The sequence below is a fragment of the Trachinotus anak genome, unplaced genomic scaffold (genome assembly GCF_046630095.1).
Source record: "Trachinotus anak isolate AG129_WGS33_773 ecotype Australia unplaced genomic scaffold, CSIRO_AGI_Tana_v1 ptg000010l, whole genome shotgun sequence".
NCBI classification, from domain to species: domain Eukaryota; kingdom Metazoa; phylum Chordata; class Actinopteri; order Carangiformes; family Carangidae; genus Trachinotus; species Trachinotus anak.
The window spans coordinates 2518666-2539872 of NW_027273861.1; the positions used below are offsets into that span (position 1 = coordinate 2518666).

The 21207-nt window shown below is 41.6% G+C and overlaps 1 protein-coding gene across 6 annotated transcripts; it reads left to right on the plus strand.

The window, feature by feature from the left end:
- Window positions 1-446: 446 nt before the first annotated feature.
- nek1 (NIMA-related kinase 1) lies at window positions 447-19992 on the plus strand. 6 transcript variants are annotated; one of them, XM_071486821.1, is made up of 36 exons: window positions 447-582; window positions 1011-1159; window positions 1268-1364; window positions 1470-1567; window positions 1820-1903; window positions 2000-2067; window positions 2167-2253; window positions 2740-2794; window positions 3855-4055; window positions 4144-4216; window positions 4886-5037; window positions 5268-5327; window positions 5658-5717; window positions 5801-5848; window positions 6137-6217; window positions 6309-6469; window positions 6551-6673; window positions 6765-6867; window positions 8233-8319; window positions 8907-8990; window positions 9088-9165; window positions 11529-11624; window positions 11734-11955; window positions 12053-12106; window positions 12227-12467; window positions 12723-12863; window positions 12986-13162; window positions 14714-14902; window positions 15006-15111; window positions 15297-15373; window positions 15466-15683; window positions 16225-16379; window positions 16705-17099; window positions 17930-18063; window positions 18177-18309; window positions 19173-19992. In XM_071486821.1, exons 2-36 carry the CDS (start codon window positions 1043-1045, stop codon window positions 19184-19186), a joined length of 4269 nt encoding a protein of 1422 aa, XP_071342922.1. In that variant the 5' UTR covers window positions 447-582; window positions 1011-1042; the 3' UTR covers window positions 19187-19992. The 6 variants fall into 6 exon arrangements, with proteins under 6 accessions (XP_071342922.1, XP_071342925.1, XP_071342923.1 ...); XM_071486824.1 differs by having other exon boundaries at window positions 12995-13162; XM_071486822.1 differs by having other exon boundaries at window positions 12726-12863.
- Window positions 19993-21207: the final 1215 nt, after the last annotated feature.

Genomic DNA, 21207 nt, shown 5'->3' on the forward strand with positions numbered 1-21207 from the left:
TGACTTTCCACGCATTCTTTCTATTAAACTTAAATTTCCAATAAAGATGTTTCACTCATTTCTCAATATTTTTATTTTATATGTTAAAATATAGTTGTCAAAAACTTGCATTTAAAATGGTTGGTTGTTGAGTGAATTAAATTTCAAGAGAAGTTTGAGCACTAACTATTGTTTTCACATGATCCTTTTTGACTATTTGTAACCATTAGTCTACTACATTCAGGTAAAATGAAACTCTATGTTTTGGAGTAAATTAATACCAAAACTGTCGAAGTAAGTCCAAACCGATCTACCTAAATTACGAAGGAAACGTAGTTCAGGAGGCCAAAAACACAGTCGCCACACTTCCACGGTTGGCTTGTGGTTGCTATGGAAAGACAAACTTCCACAGCAACAGTCCCATTGGGGCTGGAGACTAGGCGCGCCATGAATGATGACTGACAGCTGTGTGAACCAATTGGAAATCAAGAATTATGAATTGGCCAATGAAAATGCAGCAAAAGAGAGCTGTAGTTAGACAGAGAGCGAGGAGCACTAGCAGGTCCCAGAACCTCTGTGAGACGGCAGCGAAAAAGACTAATGGTAAGCTAGGTACTAGCCACCCAATTGTATTTACATCCCTCTACTCAGTGAGACACGTAAATCTTATTGCTCTATGTTTCGCCTACTCACAGGGTATATATTATAGTATATTTTTGGAGGTCTTCCTCTTCATCCTGCTGCTGTAACGGTAACGTTAGCGAGCTTGCTACCAGTTGTACCGTGTTGTCTGTCAGCATCACAGCCCGTCTGAGACAACACATTCTTGTCTGTCTGACAGCACAGCTTGATGGAGCCAGCATCATTGTATAATTACAGGACGACACACAATCGTACTTACTGAAGTTAGCTATAATGGATGAAATAATCATTCTCTTTGACAAAACTACCGAGATTAAACTCACAGCTTTATGAAAAACCCTGATCAGTTCGAGCGTAGCTCTGCAGCATGTTCCTTGATTTCTTTGCAGACCCAGCATGAGGATCTAGTCATTCTATTAACATGGACAAGTACGAAAAGGTGAAGAAAATTGGGGAAGGTTCATTTGGAAAGGCCATCCTTGTCAAATCAAAAGAGGATGGACGCCAATATGTCATCAAGGAGATTGGCATATCTGGAGTAAGCTCATATGTGTAGTATTCCATTAGATTCACATGTCACCGGCCATGTGAGCTCCCTTTTACCACAATTCTCTCTCATATTCTCGTTCCCCTTTTCCTTTGACAGATGCCAAGTAAAGAGAGGCAGGAATCTCGAAAGGAAGTTGCTGTTCTTGCCAAAATGAGTCACCCCAACATTGTCCAGTATAAGGAGAGTTTTGAAGGTATTCAGATGATCCAAAGTTCTTAGCAGTTATTATATACAATTATACCCTGATGCATGCGGTGTAATGTGTATTTAACATATAGTTTTATGAACTTCTTTTCAGAGGGAGGCTGTCTGTATATTGTGATGGACTATTGTGAGGGTGGAGACCTCTTCAAGAAGATCAACTCTCAGAAAGGAGAACTGTTCAGAGAAGAGCAAGTACGCTACCACCTCTTTGTCATGAATGTTCAAGATATACTTGTAGACTGGAGCAGTGTTTAACATGTAGATGGCATCAATATTGCACATTAACTGGTGCTATTCTCTGTACATGTCTTTGACATTTATTTGTACTATTTAATGTTTTATGCTTTTCCTTGGTTTGTTCAGTAATCAGACTTACTACAAATGATGTAGATAGTGGAGGTTCGTAATATGTAATGTGGGTTTACCATCCTCTCCCTTGCCTAGATCCTGGATTGGTTTGTGCAGATTTGTTTGGCACTGAAGCATGTACATGATCGGAAAATCCTCCACAGGGACATCAAATCGCAGGTATTCCTTAATGTACCACATGATCTTTTCACAGTGATTACAAGTTATTGATTTGTCATTTATTGCAAAAAATGTTTTTTCATAATGTCTACACAGAACATATTTTTGACAAAAGAGGGGACTGTGCAACTTGGAGACTTTGGAATTGCCAGGGTGTTGAATAGGTATGTAAAGTGTCTTCTGAATAGATCAGCAGATCAGCCGAGACTTGGGAATAGTAAACCATAATAAGATTTTAATTTCCATTCTCTTCTCATTTTCAGCACTGTAGAGCTGGCAAGAACATGCATAGGAACACCATATTATCTGTCACCAGAGATCTGTGAAAATAAACCATACAACAACAAAAGGTAATAACTTAATGCTCTAGAACAACATATTGTGTTTGTCTAATTTTTGGTGTAAATTAATATTTAATTGTAATCCAGAGGACAAGCCCCCCCCCCCCCCCCCCCCAAATTGTGAGTCATGCAGGATTAGCTGGTAGCTTCTGCTTCTGGGTGATATAAAGGTATCATGTCCCCTCTTTACTGAGTGAATCTACAACAGGAGGCTAGTATTGATTTCCTTTTGGAGTATTTTACACATGCACGTAATCTAATCCGCTTCAGTGACAACCAGTGAGGTAAATTAATAAAAATCCGTCAGTGTTCAGTCTGGAGTTTACCCAGTGTTGAATTCCTTTTTTCCTCCTGTTTATGATAAAGAAGGTAAACACATTGCAAATGACTGTTGATACATTATTGAATAAATGAAAACCTACCCCACAATTTATCCCTGCCTTTCCATATGTGTGCTCTCTCCTCTCACTTTCCCTACTTTTCCTCCTTCCGCAGTGATATTTGGGCCTTAGGGTGTGTCCTGTATGAAATGTGCACTCTTAAGCATGCAGTAAGTATTCAGTGTGTGAGCTGTTTACTGATTGATTTTGGGATTTAATATATCTTATGCAATATTGCAGTGCTCTCTCACATACTGATTTCATCCCTATATGTTCTGTATGTATAATGGTCGATAAGCTCAGGCTGCGGTTGAAAAGTAAAAACCACTTTTCCTTAATCTCGATGGAAATGTCACGAGGTCAAAGAAGATGTGAACAAGAACAAGAAGAACAAGAAAGGACATAGGAAAAGATAACTGCGGTGCATCTGCACTGACGCTCTCTTTCATCCAACTTTATTTATAACACATAGAAGAATCTACAAGTAGGGAAAGTTAAGCCACTGAAGTAATAAAAAATAAAGATAAGGACTTGAGCAAGGAGCCAGAGTAAGTTTTACTCAGACATAAGTATATGGAGTTTTCTGGCATGGATGCTTTTGACCATGCCAAGAGTGTGGGGGGAGGGCTAGTGAAATGACATTTATGTAGCTGTATAGTATTTTGTTATGATGACTGGTTATATTGTTAACTATAAACTCAATATGATGACTCCTAAGTGGATTTGAAAGAGAAGAAATTTATATTTATGGATTTGGAGCTCAGACAAGGATTTCCATCAGTTTTGGGTTGTGTCGCAAGTATAAAAACAAGTGCTCTGTTGTTTCTACATTTATGTGGGTCTGCTATGGTGAATGGTGCGTCGCTTTAACGGTTGCTATAGCAAGGAATTGTGGGTTGGCATTATCTCCTTTCCTTTGATATAGGAAGGTCCAGTGTTTCCTATGCTAAAGGAGATAAGATAGGAAGCATTGAAGCTCCTTTCCTTATCATGTAGAGAATTGGACCAGTTCTGATCATGGCTGCAGCTCAGTGAAGAACATCCTTATGCAAAAAATACTTTTCAATCATAACCTAAGTTTCCAAGACTGGGTCATCTTTCTTGATTGCATCATTATAAAATAAGTATTTCTTTATATTTTCACTCACACTGTTATTGCACATGATCATGTAAGATTTCCCTCAGTGATTTCTCTGGTCATAACCATGTGCTACATGTGTTTCTTCTCAGTTCGAGGCTGGAAACATGAAGAACCTCGTTCTGAAGATCATTCGCGGCTCGTACCCTCCTGTGTCTGTTCACTACTCCCAAGATCTCCGTTTTCTCTTGGCACAGCTGTTTAAACGCAACCCTCGAGAAAGGCCCTCAGTCAGCAGCATTCTGGACAAACCTTTCCTGTCCTGTAGGATAGAGAGGTTCCTCACGCCACAGGTACAGTTAGTTGTCTATTGTACAGTCTGAATTTACCTAATTCACACTGTATATGCATAAAAACATATGTATCCTCTACTGATTCCAGTTCATTGCTCAGGAATTCCGCCATACTTTTCTTCACAAGCAGCCTAAAGTGGGTGTGTTGCAGGGGCCTCCAGGTATGTGAGGGAGCTTTTTAAACTCAAATCCTCAGGACAATTTTCATGTGATTATGGCATCTGTTAAATGATTCTTATAGCATAAACTTCTGTTTGGAAAATAAAGAGTGTGTCTGTGTCTGTGTTTGTGTGTGTGTGAATGGGAGGAGTGACTATAAGTCACAAAATCTGAATTTTTAAAATCCGGCACACAGGAGCTTTAAAGTCACAGTGAATTGACAGATAGTGGCTTATTTCTGAATTCAAGTACACATACGACAGTCATTTGTTGAAATCCCCAAGATTTTGATTTACATTGTGTTAACATGAGCATAGCTTAGCAGTGTTACACTGTTTGGTTCCACCGTCACCTCCCTCACCTGGAAATAAGTCTTGGTCTTATCTTTGGCATTTTGTGTCAAATAAACAAACTAAACTAAAAAGCTAACTGTTGAATGCAGTTTTGTGCAGGCAGTGTTAGCTGGTTGCCCAAAATCACATTATTGTAATGATATGGGGAGGGGCATAAAATGGACAGATGACAGATGAATAGAGAGATGACAGGAAACAAGGGGATAGGTCATTTTCAGTTTGTTTATTTATTTGCAGAGTTGCTCCTGCTCGTTATTGTAAGCCTGTGTAATCACCAGATGCTGTCTCTACTCTTTTTTCTTCTACTCATGTGACCAGCCAAGCGTCCTGCCCCTGGCTCCATACCCCTTGCGCCAGCCCAGAAGATTACCAAACCAGCCACCAAGTACGGAGTGCCTTTAACTGTGAGGAAGGTGTCGGATGCAGCCAAAAAGCCTGCAGAGAGGAAACCAGCCATAAAACATAAACCGGTTAGTAAGTTGTTGAAGTTGATGACAAGTTGCTCTGAGCTTCACCCATGATTTTTTTTGTTCTGGGTGTTAAAAAAAAAAAAAGAAAAAAAAAAAAAAACAAACCTTTGTTTGATGTGGAGCTCCTAGTCTGGCATGTCGGAGGCCTCTCCCATCTGTTTGTGCGAGTGTCTGTTTTTACGTCATAGTGTGTTGGCAACCTCTGAACCCCAGTGTCATATGTTGCTCAGGCCCCTCTCCCAGCAGTCCCCCAGAGAAGAGAGGCGGAGGAAGACAGGAAAAAATATGAGGTACAGCTGAGAGCCCCACATAACTTGTATTTATCTATTGGATTATCCTCCCTTTTCTTTCCCCATTTACACACACATGAAGGTATGTGTGTGTGCTTGTGTGTGTTCCAAACAGCATTTTTCGTTTTTCTCCCTGTCATTACACTTGATCCCTACGTTCACTCGTCTTCGGCTCTGTTTGGAGTGTTATGTCTGATGTCTCTTTTAACCAACCTTTCCTTCCTCACCTGCCTACCCAGTGACAGAGCAGTCCTGCTGCCTCTTGCCTCACAGCGGGTTCCTTTAAGATGCTTGTGTTTTTGAATGACATGCTTTTGCCCCATGCTACAGGAAAGCATCAGAAAGAAAAGGATGGAGCTGATTGAGAAAGAGAGGAAACAGAGAGAACAGGTGAGCACATTGTTGAGTCCACATGTAAAGTTCCTAAGTGTTTTTACACTTTGAGTTGTTTCCTTTATCTGTGTCGTCTTCAGGTGTTCCTGTTGAAAGCAGAGCAGATGAAGAGATATGAAAAAGAAAAGGTGAGTGGTGAATATGTCCCTAGTGGATAGAATAATTTTTCCTCTTTTATATTTGAAGTCTTTGGTGTTGTGAGTGTGCGTATACTTGACAAAAACCAAAATGCACTGAAGTCTCGGCTCCACTCATGCCCCACCTCATTTTCCAATTTTGGATTATCCAGGAGTCAGACAGAGTCAGACGCTGCCAAGTTGGTGATGGCAAAGCAGCTCACTCTGAGACCACTCCTCAGAAACCTATGGATGATGTCACAGAGGCTATCTTTATTTACAGTCTATGTCTTTTAACAGATCAATCGTATAAACCAAGCCAGAGAACAAGGCTGGAAGCATGTCTTGAGTTCAAGTGGAGGTAGCAGCCCAGAGAGGAAGGTACTCAAGCCATCTTATACAGTTAAATACAGCATACATACTGTACAGCTCCCCTTTCTTGCTCACAACAAACTTTTGTCTGAAATCTCAGTGTTTCTTAGGTGGTCAAAAGAGGGCTGCAGGTGCTGGCCCCCCTGTCCCAAGCAGAAGCTCTTATGAACATTACCACGCTGCTCTGGACCAAATGGCTAAACCACAGCCTAAAGACATCAGCAGGGAGGGATCCTCTGCAGGACCAGGCAGCCCCGTTCGGTAAGTTCAGATGTCTTCTTTTTTAGGTAGTTTAGATGTGTTTTAAATAGTTGTTTTCATGGAGTCGCCTCTGTGTATTAGAAGAGTACCAGCTGCTGCTGGTCCTGTGCTGCCGAATGGCCCTGCCCAACTCCTAAACCATGATGCAATCAAGAGAGAACTGCAGAGGCTGCAGCTCGTCTCCATACAAGCTCGTATCAGTAGGTCAGTCGAGCAGCCCCTCTCTAATCAGTAAATCACACTACACTTCTCATGAAAATTAGTATCGTATTCAGTGTCAAATTTTGTTTTTCAGGCAGCGTGGCCAGATGGCTGCTGACCGGGCTGATCAGGTTGAAGAGTTTTTACAGCGTAAAAGAGAAGCCATGCTCAACAAAGTCCGTGCTGAAGGACAGCTGGTACGTAGTGACTTGTACTGTAATTTTAATGGTATTTAGCCCAGCTACTGAAATACAAAACCTTTTCCATCATAGTGATAATGACCCCTCGCATACCTGGTGTGGTTTTGTATGGGCAGACACTGATGCATCTTTTTCAAATATTAGGAATGTTAGTGCTCTGTCAAGCAAAAATTGTAATATTAACACTGAATCAAACAACACTGTGAATTAATGATGGACGGATTAAAAGGTCGGCAGATCAGTTGGGCCGCATCTGGCATTTTGAGATAACTGCCATTGACCAAAGCTTGTCCTCATGAGGCCGATAAACAATCAGTCTTTTTATCAGATCTACATATGCAACTTAAGTGAATAATAAATTAATGTGTTAAATAATTAGTGTTAAATGTTCATTTAAGTTCAACAAATTTGTGTCTCTTTTGTTATTATTATTATTATTATTATTATTATTATTATTATTATCAATGATAAGAATTAATTTATCTGATGCAAAAAATAGAACTAACAAATCAGCATTATTTTTTGGCCATCAGCCGCTCTGCTCTCTTAATATTAACATCAACATCAGCCATTGTAAAAACCATCATCAGTCAACCACTGCCATGCATTGTTAAATTGTTCCTAGTTCTTCCAAACCCACTGAGAATCAGCAACTTTAAGCCACTTTGAGCTCATAGTTTAGGTTTGTTGGTTACCCGATGCTCTCACTGCCCACCCCATGTAAAGCCACAAAGTCCACTATCAGCTTCAGCTCACACAAGCCTATTAAAGCTACCTGCCTAGTACATGATGAGAAAGAGAAAAAAACACTGTGTAAGAAGTGAAAGAAACTCAAACTTAATCCACCAGATAAGCTGAGTGAACTGTTGCTGTCCAATAGGACCTGACTGATACACTTGCCTGACACAGTATCATTTTATAAAGTTGTCAGTGGCCAACATGTTGGCAAACATCTGTTTACTTTAGCATCCAGAAGACACAAAGCAGAATTCTTGTAACATTAAAGTTGTGTTTCTGACCACCTGATGAATTAAGTCCAAAATTAACTGGCCCAGTTTCGTCCCAATCGAACTGGGTTTTTAGCTTGCTACACGGTCAACTTTATTCACAGGTTACTTTACTTTGCTTGGCAGGTTTATTCACAGGTTACTTCAGTGCTTGGCAGGTAGCTCACAATCTATTTATAGTAGTTCTGTGGGTTCATCACCATGACTTTATATGCAGTCGTTTGATTCAGTATTGATATAAAAATATTGATTAATGCAGCTTTAAATATCTCCCGGCCCCAACTCATGACTATTGTGACAGTTCGATGCGAGGCCTGTGTCCTTCTAAAGTGTGGTTAAATCAAACGGTAAACAGGGCACTCGGCAAAACCTGGCTGCAATCTATGGAAGCCGGGCTGGTTCGGTTCAGTGCAGGAGACCCAGAGCCAACAAAGAGGAGGAGGTAGGAGCCCAGGCTCAAATGGCCAGCCTCACACCTCACTCATGGCACGTCTGACTGGCACGTCTCATATGTCTGCACAGAACTCCCTTTGACACTCCCATAATTCAACCCAGCAGCTCAAACCCATACCTACTCCCTGCATAATGTGTGGTGTTCCACTGTCCAGTGTGAGCTGTGTCACTGTTTATGTATCCCAGTAATGGCTGTTACTATTCACAACAATAAATATTATTGTTTTTGTTTGTTTTATTGTTGCTTTTGTCCCATTTTGTAAAACCTCACCACCTCAGTTTTACAGTGAATATTGCAGCTTTTTTGCTTTGAATGGATACATAAATGTAATTATTATTATTGTGCTGGTAACTGCAAAATATGTTTCATTCTGGCTGAATGGATGATGTTTTAATGTGCAGATGCTAACATCATATTGTTAAAGGAAGCTTTGCTTTTTATAAGTACTACCTATGTATGCCAATTTTTTTGTTTGAATGTGGCTGCAGGTATCAATGCTGAATCCTACACTATGTGTGTCTCTGTGTAGTTCTGTATACCATGGTGTACAGTAACATATCTGTATTTGTTCTCAGGAGTACTTGAAGAAACTGAGGCAGATCCGCTTGCTGAACTTCAACGAGCGTCAACAGATCAAAGCTCGGCTCAGAGGAGAGAAGGTACGATCCCCTGCTCTTAGATTCTGAGAGAACCATTCATGAAAGTGTTTTTTAGTTTTCTTTGACATTTTGTGTTGTTTTTTGGTGTTTGTTTCAGTATGACAGTGATGGTTCAGACAGCCAGGAGTCCACCGAGGAGGCAGAGCTCAGGAGAAAGAAGATAGAGGCTTTAAAAGTGAGTCTGCAAGGAACATGAAGCATTTACATTTTACAATATGCAACTTTTAGTCGATAACCATATTTATACAGCTGTTTCAAATGTATTTCACAGAACCACCTGTATTGTAAGGTTTTCAAAACTGTTGATTACAGACTTGATACAGACTCAGGGTTCAGATAAATTACATAGAATAAATTATACACAAAAGCAAACTAAGAAAACCTGATTTAAAAAGAATACAAGTACAAAAATACATTGTAAGCTACTTGAAGTCTTTGTGTGCTTGCTTTTCTGTAGTTTGACCACAAGTGTGCAGTATAGAGTGGTGTACTCTATGTCCTAAACAGAGACATCTTCACTCCATCTGTGCAAACATTAAACTTGCATAAGGGAATGTCTGCTTGTGCATCGTGTGTCATTGCCTTTCATCATCTGTCATTGGTTCTTTGATAAAATGTCTGACACATTTTACCTTATTACAGACTCATCAGACACTTTAAAGTCAGGACATTTTAGACATCAGTCCTCTCTGGCTCCACAGATCATGACAACACTCTTAGTACCACTGCATTTGATGTCATGTTCCACACAATACAGTATAGTAAGGTGCTGTATGTATGTATGCTTCCCTGTCCCCAAAAAACCAAGGCCCACAGGACTAAATGACTTCAGACCCATTGCCCTGACCTCTGTGGTCATGAAATCATTTGAGCGCCTTGTCCTGTCCCATCTCAAATCCATCACTGACCCACTCCTGGACCCCCTGCAGTTCGCCTACAGAGCCGACAGGTCTGTAGACGACGCCGTCAACATGGCTCTCCACTTCATCCTCCAGCACCTGGACTCCTCAGGGACCTATGCCAGGATCCTGTTTGTGGACTTCAGCTCTGCCTTCAACACCATCATCCCGGCTCTGCTGCAGGACAAGCTCTAACAGCTGAGCGTGCCTGACTCCACCTGCAGGTGGATCACCGACTTCCTGTCTGACAGGAGGCAGCACGTGAAGCTAGGAAAGCACGTGTCTGACTCCCAGACCATCAACACTGGATCCCCGCAAGGCTGCGTTCTTTCTCCTCTGCTCTTCTCCCTGTACACAGACACCTGCACCTCCAGCCATCAGTCTGTCAAGCTCCTGAAGTTTGCAGACGACACCACTCTCATTGGACTCATCTCTGATGGCGATGAGTCTGCCTACAGGTGGGAGACTGAGCGTCTGGTGACCTGGTGCAGGCAGAACAACCTAGAGCTAAACGCTCTGAAGACAGTGGAAATGATGGTGGACTTCAGGAAGAGCCCAGCCCCACCCACTCCCATCTCCCTGTGTGACTCCCCCGTGGCTACCGTGGAGCATTTTCGCTTCTTGGGAACCACCATCACACAGGATCTCAAATGGGAGCTAAACATCAGCTCCCTCATCAAAAAAGCTCAGCAGAGGATGTATTTCCTGAGGCAATTGAAGAAGTTCAACCTGCCAAGGACTATGATGGTGAACTTCTACACCTCCATCATTGAGTCCATCCTCACCTCCTCCATCACCATCTGGTACGCTGCTGCCACGGAGAGGGACAATAACAGACTGCAGCGTATCATCCACTCTGCTGAGAAGGTGATTGGCTGCAATCTTCCGTCCCTCCAGGACCTGTACGCCTCAAGGACTCTGAGGCGTGCAGGGAAGATTGTAGCTGACTCCTCCCACCCTGGTCACAAACTCTTTGAGACACTCCCCTCTGGCAGGAGGCTGCGGTCCTTCAGGACCAAAACCTCTCGCCACAAAAATAGCTTCTTCCCATCTGCTATTAGCCTCATCAACAAGGCTAGAGAGCCCCACTGTTGCTGATCAATTGCACCAATCACCAGAAAAAATTCCTTGTATGTGAAAACATACTTGGCAATAAAACTGATTCTGATTCTGATTCTGATTCTGATTCTGCTGCTGGAGACCAGCGTGACGTGGCCTAAGGACCACAGCATCATCTGCATACGTAACATGGCTCACTAGAGCATTACCAGTCATGCACCCAGTATTACAGCTTTCAGGTGCTTGGACAGATCAACAGTATAAAGATAAAAACAAACTGGGGACAAAATTCCCCCTTGTTGACGCCATTGCTGACTCCGACTTGTTTGGCTGTTTTAATGTGGATTTGAAAGTCAGATGTAGCTACAAGTTCAACAGCATGAGCTCTGTAGATGAGCGGTACGAATCAGTGCTACAACTCACTGGCAACCAGCACAGAGAAGACAATACAAGGCCGTTATTGTCACACGTCGAGGTCGTGGTGCTGCATTCACCTCTACCTGCAGCTGAGAGTGTGAACTGTAATTGAGACAGGAGTAAAAACTTGCTATAATCCTGTCTGTGTGTATCTACCTGCCAGGCTCAAGCAAATGCCCGTGCTGCTGTACTGAAAGAGCAGCTTGAGAAGAAGAGGAGAGAAGCGTACGAGAGGGAAAAGAGAGCTTGGGAGGACCATGTAAGCTCCTTCATCCTCTGTTTCACCCCAGCATTCCTTTGTCATTACCGTTACTTGGCCTTGGTGGTGTATTAGTTAAAGTATAATCTAACCGTGTGTGTCGTGGTAGCTTGCAGCTCGGGGGGCGAAGGATGGCATGGCCGCAGGAAACGTAGCGGCGGTGGTGGTGGCGGCGGCAGCAGCAGTAGCAGTGTCAACTACCTCTGACAGTCCTTTTCCACAGCCCAGTCCCTGTCAGCCAGAACCAGCTGCCAAAGCTTCAGCCCTGCCTGCACCTAAACCCTCCACACCAGCAATATCCATGACTGCGGCCCTGAAGAATGTTGGAGCAGTCAGTATACATTTACCAAACCTTTCATGACCTACCTCCACATCTGGCAGAGGATGTATTGCTTTGCTATATTAATTTAGCATTTTGTGTTTGGCAGATGACTCCACTGAGAGAAAACGTGCCTGAGCCAGAGACTACCACCGTCATCCAGGTGAGTGTATGAGTTGTTGGTAACCACTTATCAACAGTGAGCTAAAATCACCCTAAATTCTGAATCTTCCCTGGTTCCATGTTTAGAAAGATAATGCCACTTAATGCTTTTCATCAACAGAGTGAGAAAAAGCAGATACTGCGCAGGCTTAACCAGAACCTAAAAGCCCAGAGTCCAGTGGAGGAGACTGAGGAGTTGCTCCCACCCCCTGCAGAACCAAGTCCTATTCCACAGCAGAACCAGTTGGACACAGAGAATCATCCCTCTTCCAATGGAGACAGAAAGAAGTGGGATGCAGCAGAACTGCCTGTACTTCCTTTGGCTCAGCAAACTCTGGGGGAAACCTGTGCCATGACCACAAGTGAGTTGAACCATTGCAGGCCCTCATTAACAGAAACAAGATTATTTTTTGTGCTGTATGGTGAAAAAGTTTACTTCCTGGTTTACTTCATTTCTTGTCTTTTTATAGAGTTTGTTTAATTTTCCTTTGAAACAGCCACTTTCCAGATTATTTAGCTTTCCTTTACATAAATAATGCTACATATTGATTAAGGCAAATTTGCTGAAGCATCTTAAAAGATTTTACTCAGTTTTTCAACTCTCGACATTGTCTCAGCAGCCCCCTCAGTGTCTTCAGAGGATAGGCCGTCTTCTGGTGTAGACAGGAAGAAGTGGGAAGTGGTGGAGACAGGAGGAGTTCCACTTGTCCTCTCTGTAGCCCAGCAAACTCTAGAGCAGACATGCAACATGACCATTGGTGAGTTGTCTTCTCCCTGAGCAACATGCACATCTTTTGAAAGTTAAAACAGTATGAGACACCATGAGACCCCTTTCTTCGTGTGTGTGTGTGTGTGTGTGTGTGTGTGTGGGGTGTCTCAGAGCAAACAGCAGGTGAAGTTATACAGATGGGTGTGCTACAGGATGAAACTCCTAGGAAGGTGTGGGGAGTGAGTCCAGCCTCTGAGGTGCTGAGAGTCCTTCAGGAGGCAGAGCTTCAGCCTCTCACCCAGCAGTTGGAGAGTGTCACCATCTGTGAGAAAGAGTTTCCCAGTCCTGGTTAGTCTTCATTCCCTCTTCACGTTGGTAATGTCCAAATGAGACTATACTTCTATCTGGGGGGTTGGGGGATCTGATCTGAGACACAGCATAGGTCTTGATTTTTGTGCTGTAGACTTAAAAATAGAAGCCTAAATGCATTATTCAAGTATTTTAACCCAGGCTTTGTTTCAGCTGTTCTTGTCTGTATGATTACGTGTGACAAGAGTTTCTCTTCATTTGACAGAAGAGACTTTTTCAGTCAAACCCAAGATTTAATTAAAACATGCCAGATGTTTTGTATAGCCCAACTCAGCTGGTCACTTTCACTGTCTTGAGGACACACAGAGCTCATCCTGTGTTTGACAGCAACCACATAAAGGGGAGGGAAACGTATGGGACACAATTATCCTCGGCTAAAATAATAATTTACATAACTAAGAAGAAGTTGAAATTTATACATAAAAAAAATATTCAACTTTTTTGATAAAACCAGCAATAATGATGTTTCCTAAACACAAACACTTCTTAGAGACCAAACCAACATGGGATAAGCATCTTGTATAGACTCACTCGTTGTATCTTTGTCAAGCTCGAGCTCCTCAACACACACAGGAGCAGTTTCACCTCAGTTAGTTTCTCTGTATAGAGATGTGCTGGTTTCAGATGGCTGGCAGCAGGGTTGGGGAGGCAACTTTGAAAGTGTAGCTTCACAAGCTAACACTTACTTTACACTGGAAAAAGTTGAACAATAGCAAAGCTACCTGAGAAGGAAATCTAGTTTGAAGCTACTAAGAAAAAGTAGTTCAAAATGCTTTGTAAAAAAAAAAAAAAAAGACTAAATTGATATTGTAGACAGTATAATACAAAAAGTATCTGTATTCATGGGAAAGTGCTGGAACATCAGCTCTGGTTTTGTTAACAGTAACTGTATGGTGATGGTGATTCTTCCTCAGGCTGAGATTTGAGAGATTTATCCACGGTGATGATGTTGTTTTGTGAGAACTGAGCAAAGCGTTTAGCTTTTGCAGGTGACCTACACAAATGTCAAGTGTGTGGTGATGACTGCCTGACAAATGCATTTGCTGGGCTGCCTTACAGCGACCAGGATGACAACAAAGGAAGCAATAGTAAAGCAAAAATAAATAAATAATTTTTTTTATACTTTCAGTAGTTAACTACACAACAAATGGTAAAAAAAAATAATTAAACTATTTGAATCACTATGTACATATGAATGTAGTTGGACTATCAGCAAGTTACTGCAAAATGTAGTTAAAATAATTTAATTACATGTACTTCACTACTTCTCAACACAAGTTGTCAGTTTAACTCTGTGATACCTCTCAGAGTTCAGCTGCAGAGAGCAAAGTATTGTACCGTTTGCAGTTTGTAAGTAAGAAGCTAAACAGTCACCGTGTGTGCAGCAGTGCAATCTTGCCACGTTATAAAATCAGTTATATCATTATGTTAACATAAAGGACTCTTGGTCGTGCTGTTTCAGAGAACGAATAAAAGCTGGTGATGTACCAGGAGAATACTGACTTACCGATGATGCTTTGCTCTCTGCAGATAAGCCTGACCAGGCAGCAGCACCTGAGACTGTGAGGAAATCTGAGGAAGGTTCGACCTCTAAGCCAACACCAGCTGCTGTGCTTCAGAGCCCTGAGGTTCAGAGGGAGAATGCAGCTCCAGCAGAGGCCTCACATCAGGAAATGTCTGTGGCTGGCAAATTGCTGCCCAGCCTTACTGAGACTCAGGGTTAGTATGTCACTCAATCTGATATTGAGCAGATATTCATCCCTCATTTCAAAGTATATTTTCTTCAGTGCAACAGAATCTGATCTGACCTGAATTATTTCAGATCCAGCAGACGTGGAGTCAATGGTTTTGGAAGAGACACCTAAACAGGCCTCACATCCCCCAGCTGGCGTGCAGCAGGCATGGGAGCAGGAAGTCCAACAACCACTGTGAGTGTTCATCTTTATTGTTATTTATGTTAACAAAGAACTTTGCCCTTTCACACCATAAACAAAATCCAGTCACTGTTTACTCACCTCAGTATCCTCCATTTAAGTGAACAAGTGGACAATGTCTTAAATATGTGTAAAGGTGTCGAACAGGCTTGTGGAGATAACGTGTCTTTCACTTACAGGCCACCAGAGGGCATTAAAAGACCAACAGGCCCCAAGGAGGGGGAGAAGGGTGCAGAGAAACCAGCAGACTCATCTGGTGAGATTAATCTTTAGTCAGTTAAAGCCACTCTGTTTTTGCAGCTTGATTATTTTCTTAATTAAATCTGCCACTTCCCTCCCTCTTCCCAGGTTTAGCGCAGTCTGAGGAGCCTCTGTTTATGAAGTTGTGCTCCCCTGCCCACCGCCGCACTGCTGCCCTTGCCATCCTCTCAGCCCAGTCCTCTATGGATGAATCATCCTCCTCTCTGGCCTCTCGCTCACGCTCCGTCTCACCTCTGCGCTCCAGACACCAGAACTCCCTCCTCATTGGTCTCTCTACGGGCATGTTTGACGCCAACAACCCCAAGGTGATCACTAGCTGAACATTACGCTTTTGACTTGTGTCTGGTTATTACCTTGTTAATTATGAAAGGAATAATGGCAATGATTATGTCAGTGTGAGATCCATGACTGCTTTAAATGGAACAGTGATCAAGTGAGTGGATGTTTCAGGGGTTGAGGAAGTTATAACTTGTTCTTGCTCCTGGAGGATGTCGAGGCTTGTGTGGTATTTTTAGGTAGGGGTTCAGTCTTCTCTATTAATGAGGGGATCTGGAATGGAGCCAAAGCCATTAATCACAAAGTCGCAACCTGCAGTGGGTCTGATAGGACAGAAAGAGCATCCATCAGCCTATATCTTTCATAACCTTCATCAGGGACACTGAGATCTGCAGAGCCCATATCCACTACATACAGAGAATATGAACGTGGCAGGTTTTGTCAGTCTGCTTTTCTGCATTTCCTGTACATTACAACACCAGATCCTGTCACCCTTCACCATTACCTGTCACGTTAATTTCAGTTGTAAGCCCTTCAAAATATCTTTTTGTGTTTGCTTTGTGCTGTCAGATGCTGCGGACCTGCTCTCTACCAGACCTCAGTCGTCTCTTCAGCGCTCAGCAGGAGTCTTCAGTGGCTAGTGCTAACGTTGCCCCTGACAACAACCTGGAAATCGAGGACCTGGATGAGGCAGCTAAAGATGACGACCAGTCAGAGACAGAAGAGTAAGAGAGAGAGACACAAATGAAATCTAAAGAACAGAGAAGTTCTCAGGCCACACTGTTGGTTTTGTTAAACCATAAAAACATACACAGTTAGGCCTATATGGTCTTTGTTGGTCAGTGCTTTGTAAAATATCAGTTAGTTCTAAATATACTGCTGCAGTCTTAAGGCAGGTAATTTAATAATGATGATATCTTGCCTTTCTCTCATTCTGTCAATCATTTTTAAAGTGTGAAAGGCAACATATGTAAAGCCATGCAAGAAACTCTATCAATACACACAAGTAAAGGCTTTCTGTATGTAATCAGTAAATGCTCTGTTTCCCAGCGCATATGAGGATGAAGACCTGCGGGACATCAGGGCCTCTATGGAGAGACTGCTGCAAGAAGAGGGTGACTTAATGAGGGGCCCTTCAGAAGTTGGGGACGGAGACTTTAATGGAAACCCTCCAGAGAGCGAAGACCAGGAGTTTTTTAACAGGATAGCAGCTGAGATCAATCAGGAAAACAATCAGATGGCTGTAGATGATGATGATGACGACGACGACGATGATGACGAAGAGGAGGAGGATGAGGAGGAAGAAGGCGAGGAGGACGATGAGGACGAGGATGAGGAATGCTCCAATGGGAGTCCTGGTGATGAGGAGGCGGGGGAGTTGCTTAGCAATGGTGTGGGAGAGAACCACAGTAATAACAGCCAGCTCAATGAAGAGTGGCATTCGGGTAGGAGTGTTGTGAAAATATAAGACTTTTTTTGTGCAATTGGCATTCATTATTTTAATGCAAGAACAAACACCAGTTTTACCACTTTTGCTTACATTTCCATGGTTGCTACTAAGCAGTATTGTGCAGTAAGCTTGCAAACTACTTCAGATTGTAAGAATTAAAGGTCCCATACAGTCTAAAGGTAAATGTCCATGTTTTTCTGATTATAAAGCAGGTCTAGGTTCTATATTAATACTGTGAAAGTATCAAAGCCTCAGTCCACAGAGAAATGCACACAGCCTGTATTCAAACACTGAGCCTTAAAACCAGCCGTCAGGGCTTCTGGAACTTTGTGATGTCACAAGAAAGCAGTCACTGCTCTCAGCCATGCCCCAAGCCACGCCCACCTGGACCCACCATCAAACCTTGCAGGATTTGGTTTCTCTGAGTGTTTACCTAAATCCGCTATATTTTTATTGGATCACTCAGAAAACAGTCAGCCAATCAGAAGAGAGACTAGGATCCTCTCTTCTGATTGGCTGACTGACCTGTTGTTTCTAGAGCTCCAGAAAGAAGCCTGAGAGAGGAGAAGTAAAACTACACTGAGATTTTGGTTCTTAAAACCACAAATATATCTTCTGATGGAGATCAACACTTTATATAAAACACAGAAGAAGAGTAAAATGTGGGACCTTTAATATTTCATGTCAAATGATTCATGACTTTTAATACATGACCATGTAAAAAAAAAAAAAAAAAGTTATTTTTGGCATTGAGGCATCTCCAGAGTGATTTAACCCCAAAGCGTAACAGTATCATGAGAACTGATGAATCCCGCTGTGATACAGATGGCAGTGGAGAGGACCAGGGCGGAGAGGCTGAGCATCATGACAGCATCTTCAGTCGGCTGGAAGAGCTTCGCTTCAACCTGGAGCAGCAGATGGGCTTTGAGAAGTTCATTGAGGCCTACAACAAGATTAAGGTATAAAATACTTATTATTTCTCTCCAAAGCTAGAGATCATCCGTGTGTAGACATGATTTAATTTTAGAACATAAGACTGATTGAATGATGTCTTGTTGTTTGGGTGCTCAAGGCCATACATGAGGATGAAGATGAGAATATTGACCTGGGCTCCAGTTTGGTCTTCAGTATTTTGGGAACTGAGCACCAGCATCTGTATCCCAACATCCTTCATCTAGTGATGGCAGATGGCGCATACCAAGAAGGTTAGCAGCAGCTGACTATGTATACTTTTTTCCTTTCTATCATTTCCATTGTGTCTTTGAAAAGCAGTGTTTTTATTATAGGGTTTTATTTGAATTGAGCCATAACAACCGGTTAGTCTTTTTTTTGTCCGTATTTCCTCCTCCTTTTATTCTCTTCATCACCATTTCCCACAGCTCCCTGTCCTCCAGAGTTTCTAGGTCACTTGTGTAAACCACTAAAACACAAGTTCATCTCCTGTAATTGTTCTGGTCAGCAGTTGTCAACAGCTGTGTTGAATTGTCCTCAGTGGTTTTCCCAAAGCACAGAGCTGTGTCAGAGTACAGCAAGCGTTTAATCCAATCTCTCAAATCCTGTCCTCTTATCTCACGTTGCTGCAGCTTCACCAAGTCATGAAGCGACTAAATAGATGTGAAACATACCCTCAACACTGTCTGTCTGCTTTGTCTTGCTCTGTGCCAAGACTTAAAGTTTTGAGTTTGACAAGTTTCCCTCCAGACGGGAGCGTCTGCAGATACATTTTCTCACTGAACATCTTTATTTGACAGTTCTTTTGTTTTCTATTTTTACCCTCTTCAGTAGCAGAAATGGATAGAGGTTGCAAATGTCAAATCTCCCCCTTGAGGGTGTGTGAAAGATGTAGCTTATGGTATATTTTGAAATATAGCTAGTTAGCTATCAGAGAACAAACCCATGTACTGTAGTAATTTTGTAATTGTCTGATGCCTTTTGTTCCCATTAAAAGTCTGGCTGCATCATTGATTTGCCAAACCTTTAGTTGAGCTAATCTTCACCTGTGGTCTCTGCCTGTCTAATGAATTATCTGTCTCAACATGATTCTCTTTCTCCTCACTCTCCCTTGTAGATAATGATGAATAATGTTTTCTGCAGTGGAGCTATCTGAGGTCTTCTCATGACGCACATCATTGGCAGAAGGATCTATGCATGAGGTGTCACAGCCATGCATCTTACAGTGTTTCAGGCACACTTGCATGATGATAACTAGTGCACTCAAGGCTGTATTTCATACTTTGACTATCAGCACCTGACACTATTTTCTAACCAGTGTCCATTCAAAAGTGCATTATCAAGTACGTGTTCTTCTTAGCTTACCAAAGTTAACTTGTAAAATGTTCATGAAAGTATACGTCTGTAAATTAATGACACACATGTATTGTCGCACAGATGTAATAATATAAACTCTCTTGTCTCACTTTGTTATTGGTTCAGCTAGACTCCGCAGTGGCATTTTATTTTGGCGGGTCCTCTCAGGTGCTCTCTTTCTAATTGTCACATCCTCACCCACAGCTTTAGAACACAAAGCAGGTCACCCTCAAAACAAATGCTCCATGATTTGTTCAGAACCAGTTGAACCTCCTTTTCTTAAAACTCTTTTCACCAAGCGAGAAGTTAAATATAATCTAATATGTTTTCCACGTTTCTTACTGTTTTGGTTAACACTAATTAATTCAGATTATAATGAGACTGTTGTATGTTGCCAAGGCACTGTAGCAAGACTGTGGCATTGAGTACTGTGTGTGATATAGTGAGATCAGATTTACATTCAGTGCAGAATGTTGTACTGATAATGTAAGCAATGGTACAGATATATACAGTAATTCATATATGATTATAAATTAAGTATTGTAAATATTTATATGAAGTAATAAAACATTTTTTGAGAACACAAGGACTCACAGTTTCCTTTTCTTTCTGCCTCACAGTTAAATTTATGTTTATGCAAACGATCTGTTTGACATTTTTATTAAAATCATTTATTATTATCATTATTATTGTTTCTTATTGAAAATGTGGTTCCCAAGCTTTAAAGGAAAATCATCATCAACAACCTTTATTTTATTGTGGGGTGACCCTCATGTTCAATGATGCTGAGATTACAATTGCAGAAAGAAAACAAACCAACCAATCAGAAATACAAAATCAATTCCTAATAATTACAATTACATTCAAAAACATAAAGATTTAAAATCATATTTCTGAACTATCCCAATTTTATCAGGCAATCAATATTTAAAGCACGTTGTGGGTTATTTCTTGAGTCTGGAGCACAAAATATAAAAGCTGTCTTTCCATGTTCTGAGTTGACCAGAGGATCATGCAGTGTGCTCCGGTCCTGAGAACGGGTTTGATAAGCACCTACAATGAGATCTATCACCAAAGTAATGTCATTTATTTAAGAGAGCTTTGTAAACAAATATATACCAGTGTTGATCTTGTCTCACAGAGAGAGGACCAGCCAGCCTTTTCATATAGAGTGCAATCATTGTGCTTTTCATGGGTCATCAGATTGTGGTGACACTAGTAAGACACAACACTATTTTCATCCACAGCCCTTCAACAGACCACTCACCCTTCTGTCAGCAAGCAAGATTTATTTGTAGATGCAACCCCTGTGGAATAATATAACTGGAGCCTCCAGTCCTCTAACACCACACCACGTCTGATTTACTGTGACAGTAGAAGTGGGTGTGTTTCCTCTGTGCAGGAGTATAAGCAAGTAATTGGCTGTAGCATCCTTCCAATAAGAATAAACAAACCAATTTGATAATTTGCAGCCTTTCATGATTTTAATACTGTCGTAAATGTTGTAATGGTTGTAAATGTTGTAAATGTTGTTGTCCATTCTACAAAAGCCCAGAATTGCGATCACAGAATTGAAATTATTTAGTCAATTTAAAATGAATCTCCTATACAGAACAGAATATATGGTCATGTTCTAAGACAAAATGCTAATTTTATCATCCAATTTTTTTTAAACAATCACGTACATCACATGTGAACTGGTCAACCCTTTCATTAGAAAGCAATGATTAGAAACTGTGGAAATGATTTAACTTTAAGAAAATGATGCTGGAGTCTATAAAGAGAAGCAGAGGGAA

What these genes read in the sequence shown, in the direction of transcription:
- nek1 (XM_071486821.1), top strand. Translation starts at nt 1,043, where the DNA reads ATGGACAAGTACGAAAAGGTGAAGAAAATTGGGGAAGGTTCATTTGGA. An exon ending in AGAGATATGAAAAAGAAAAG is followed by an intron (nt 5,849 to 6,136) that starts GTGAGTGGTGAA and finishes GTCTTTTAACAG; the next exon opens with ATCAATCGTATAAACCAAGC. An exon ending in CAGCCTTACTGAGACTCAGG is followed by an intron (nt 14,903 to 15,005) that starts GTTAGTATGTCA and finishes GAATTATTTCAG; the next exon opens with ATCCAGCAGACGTGGAGTCA.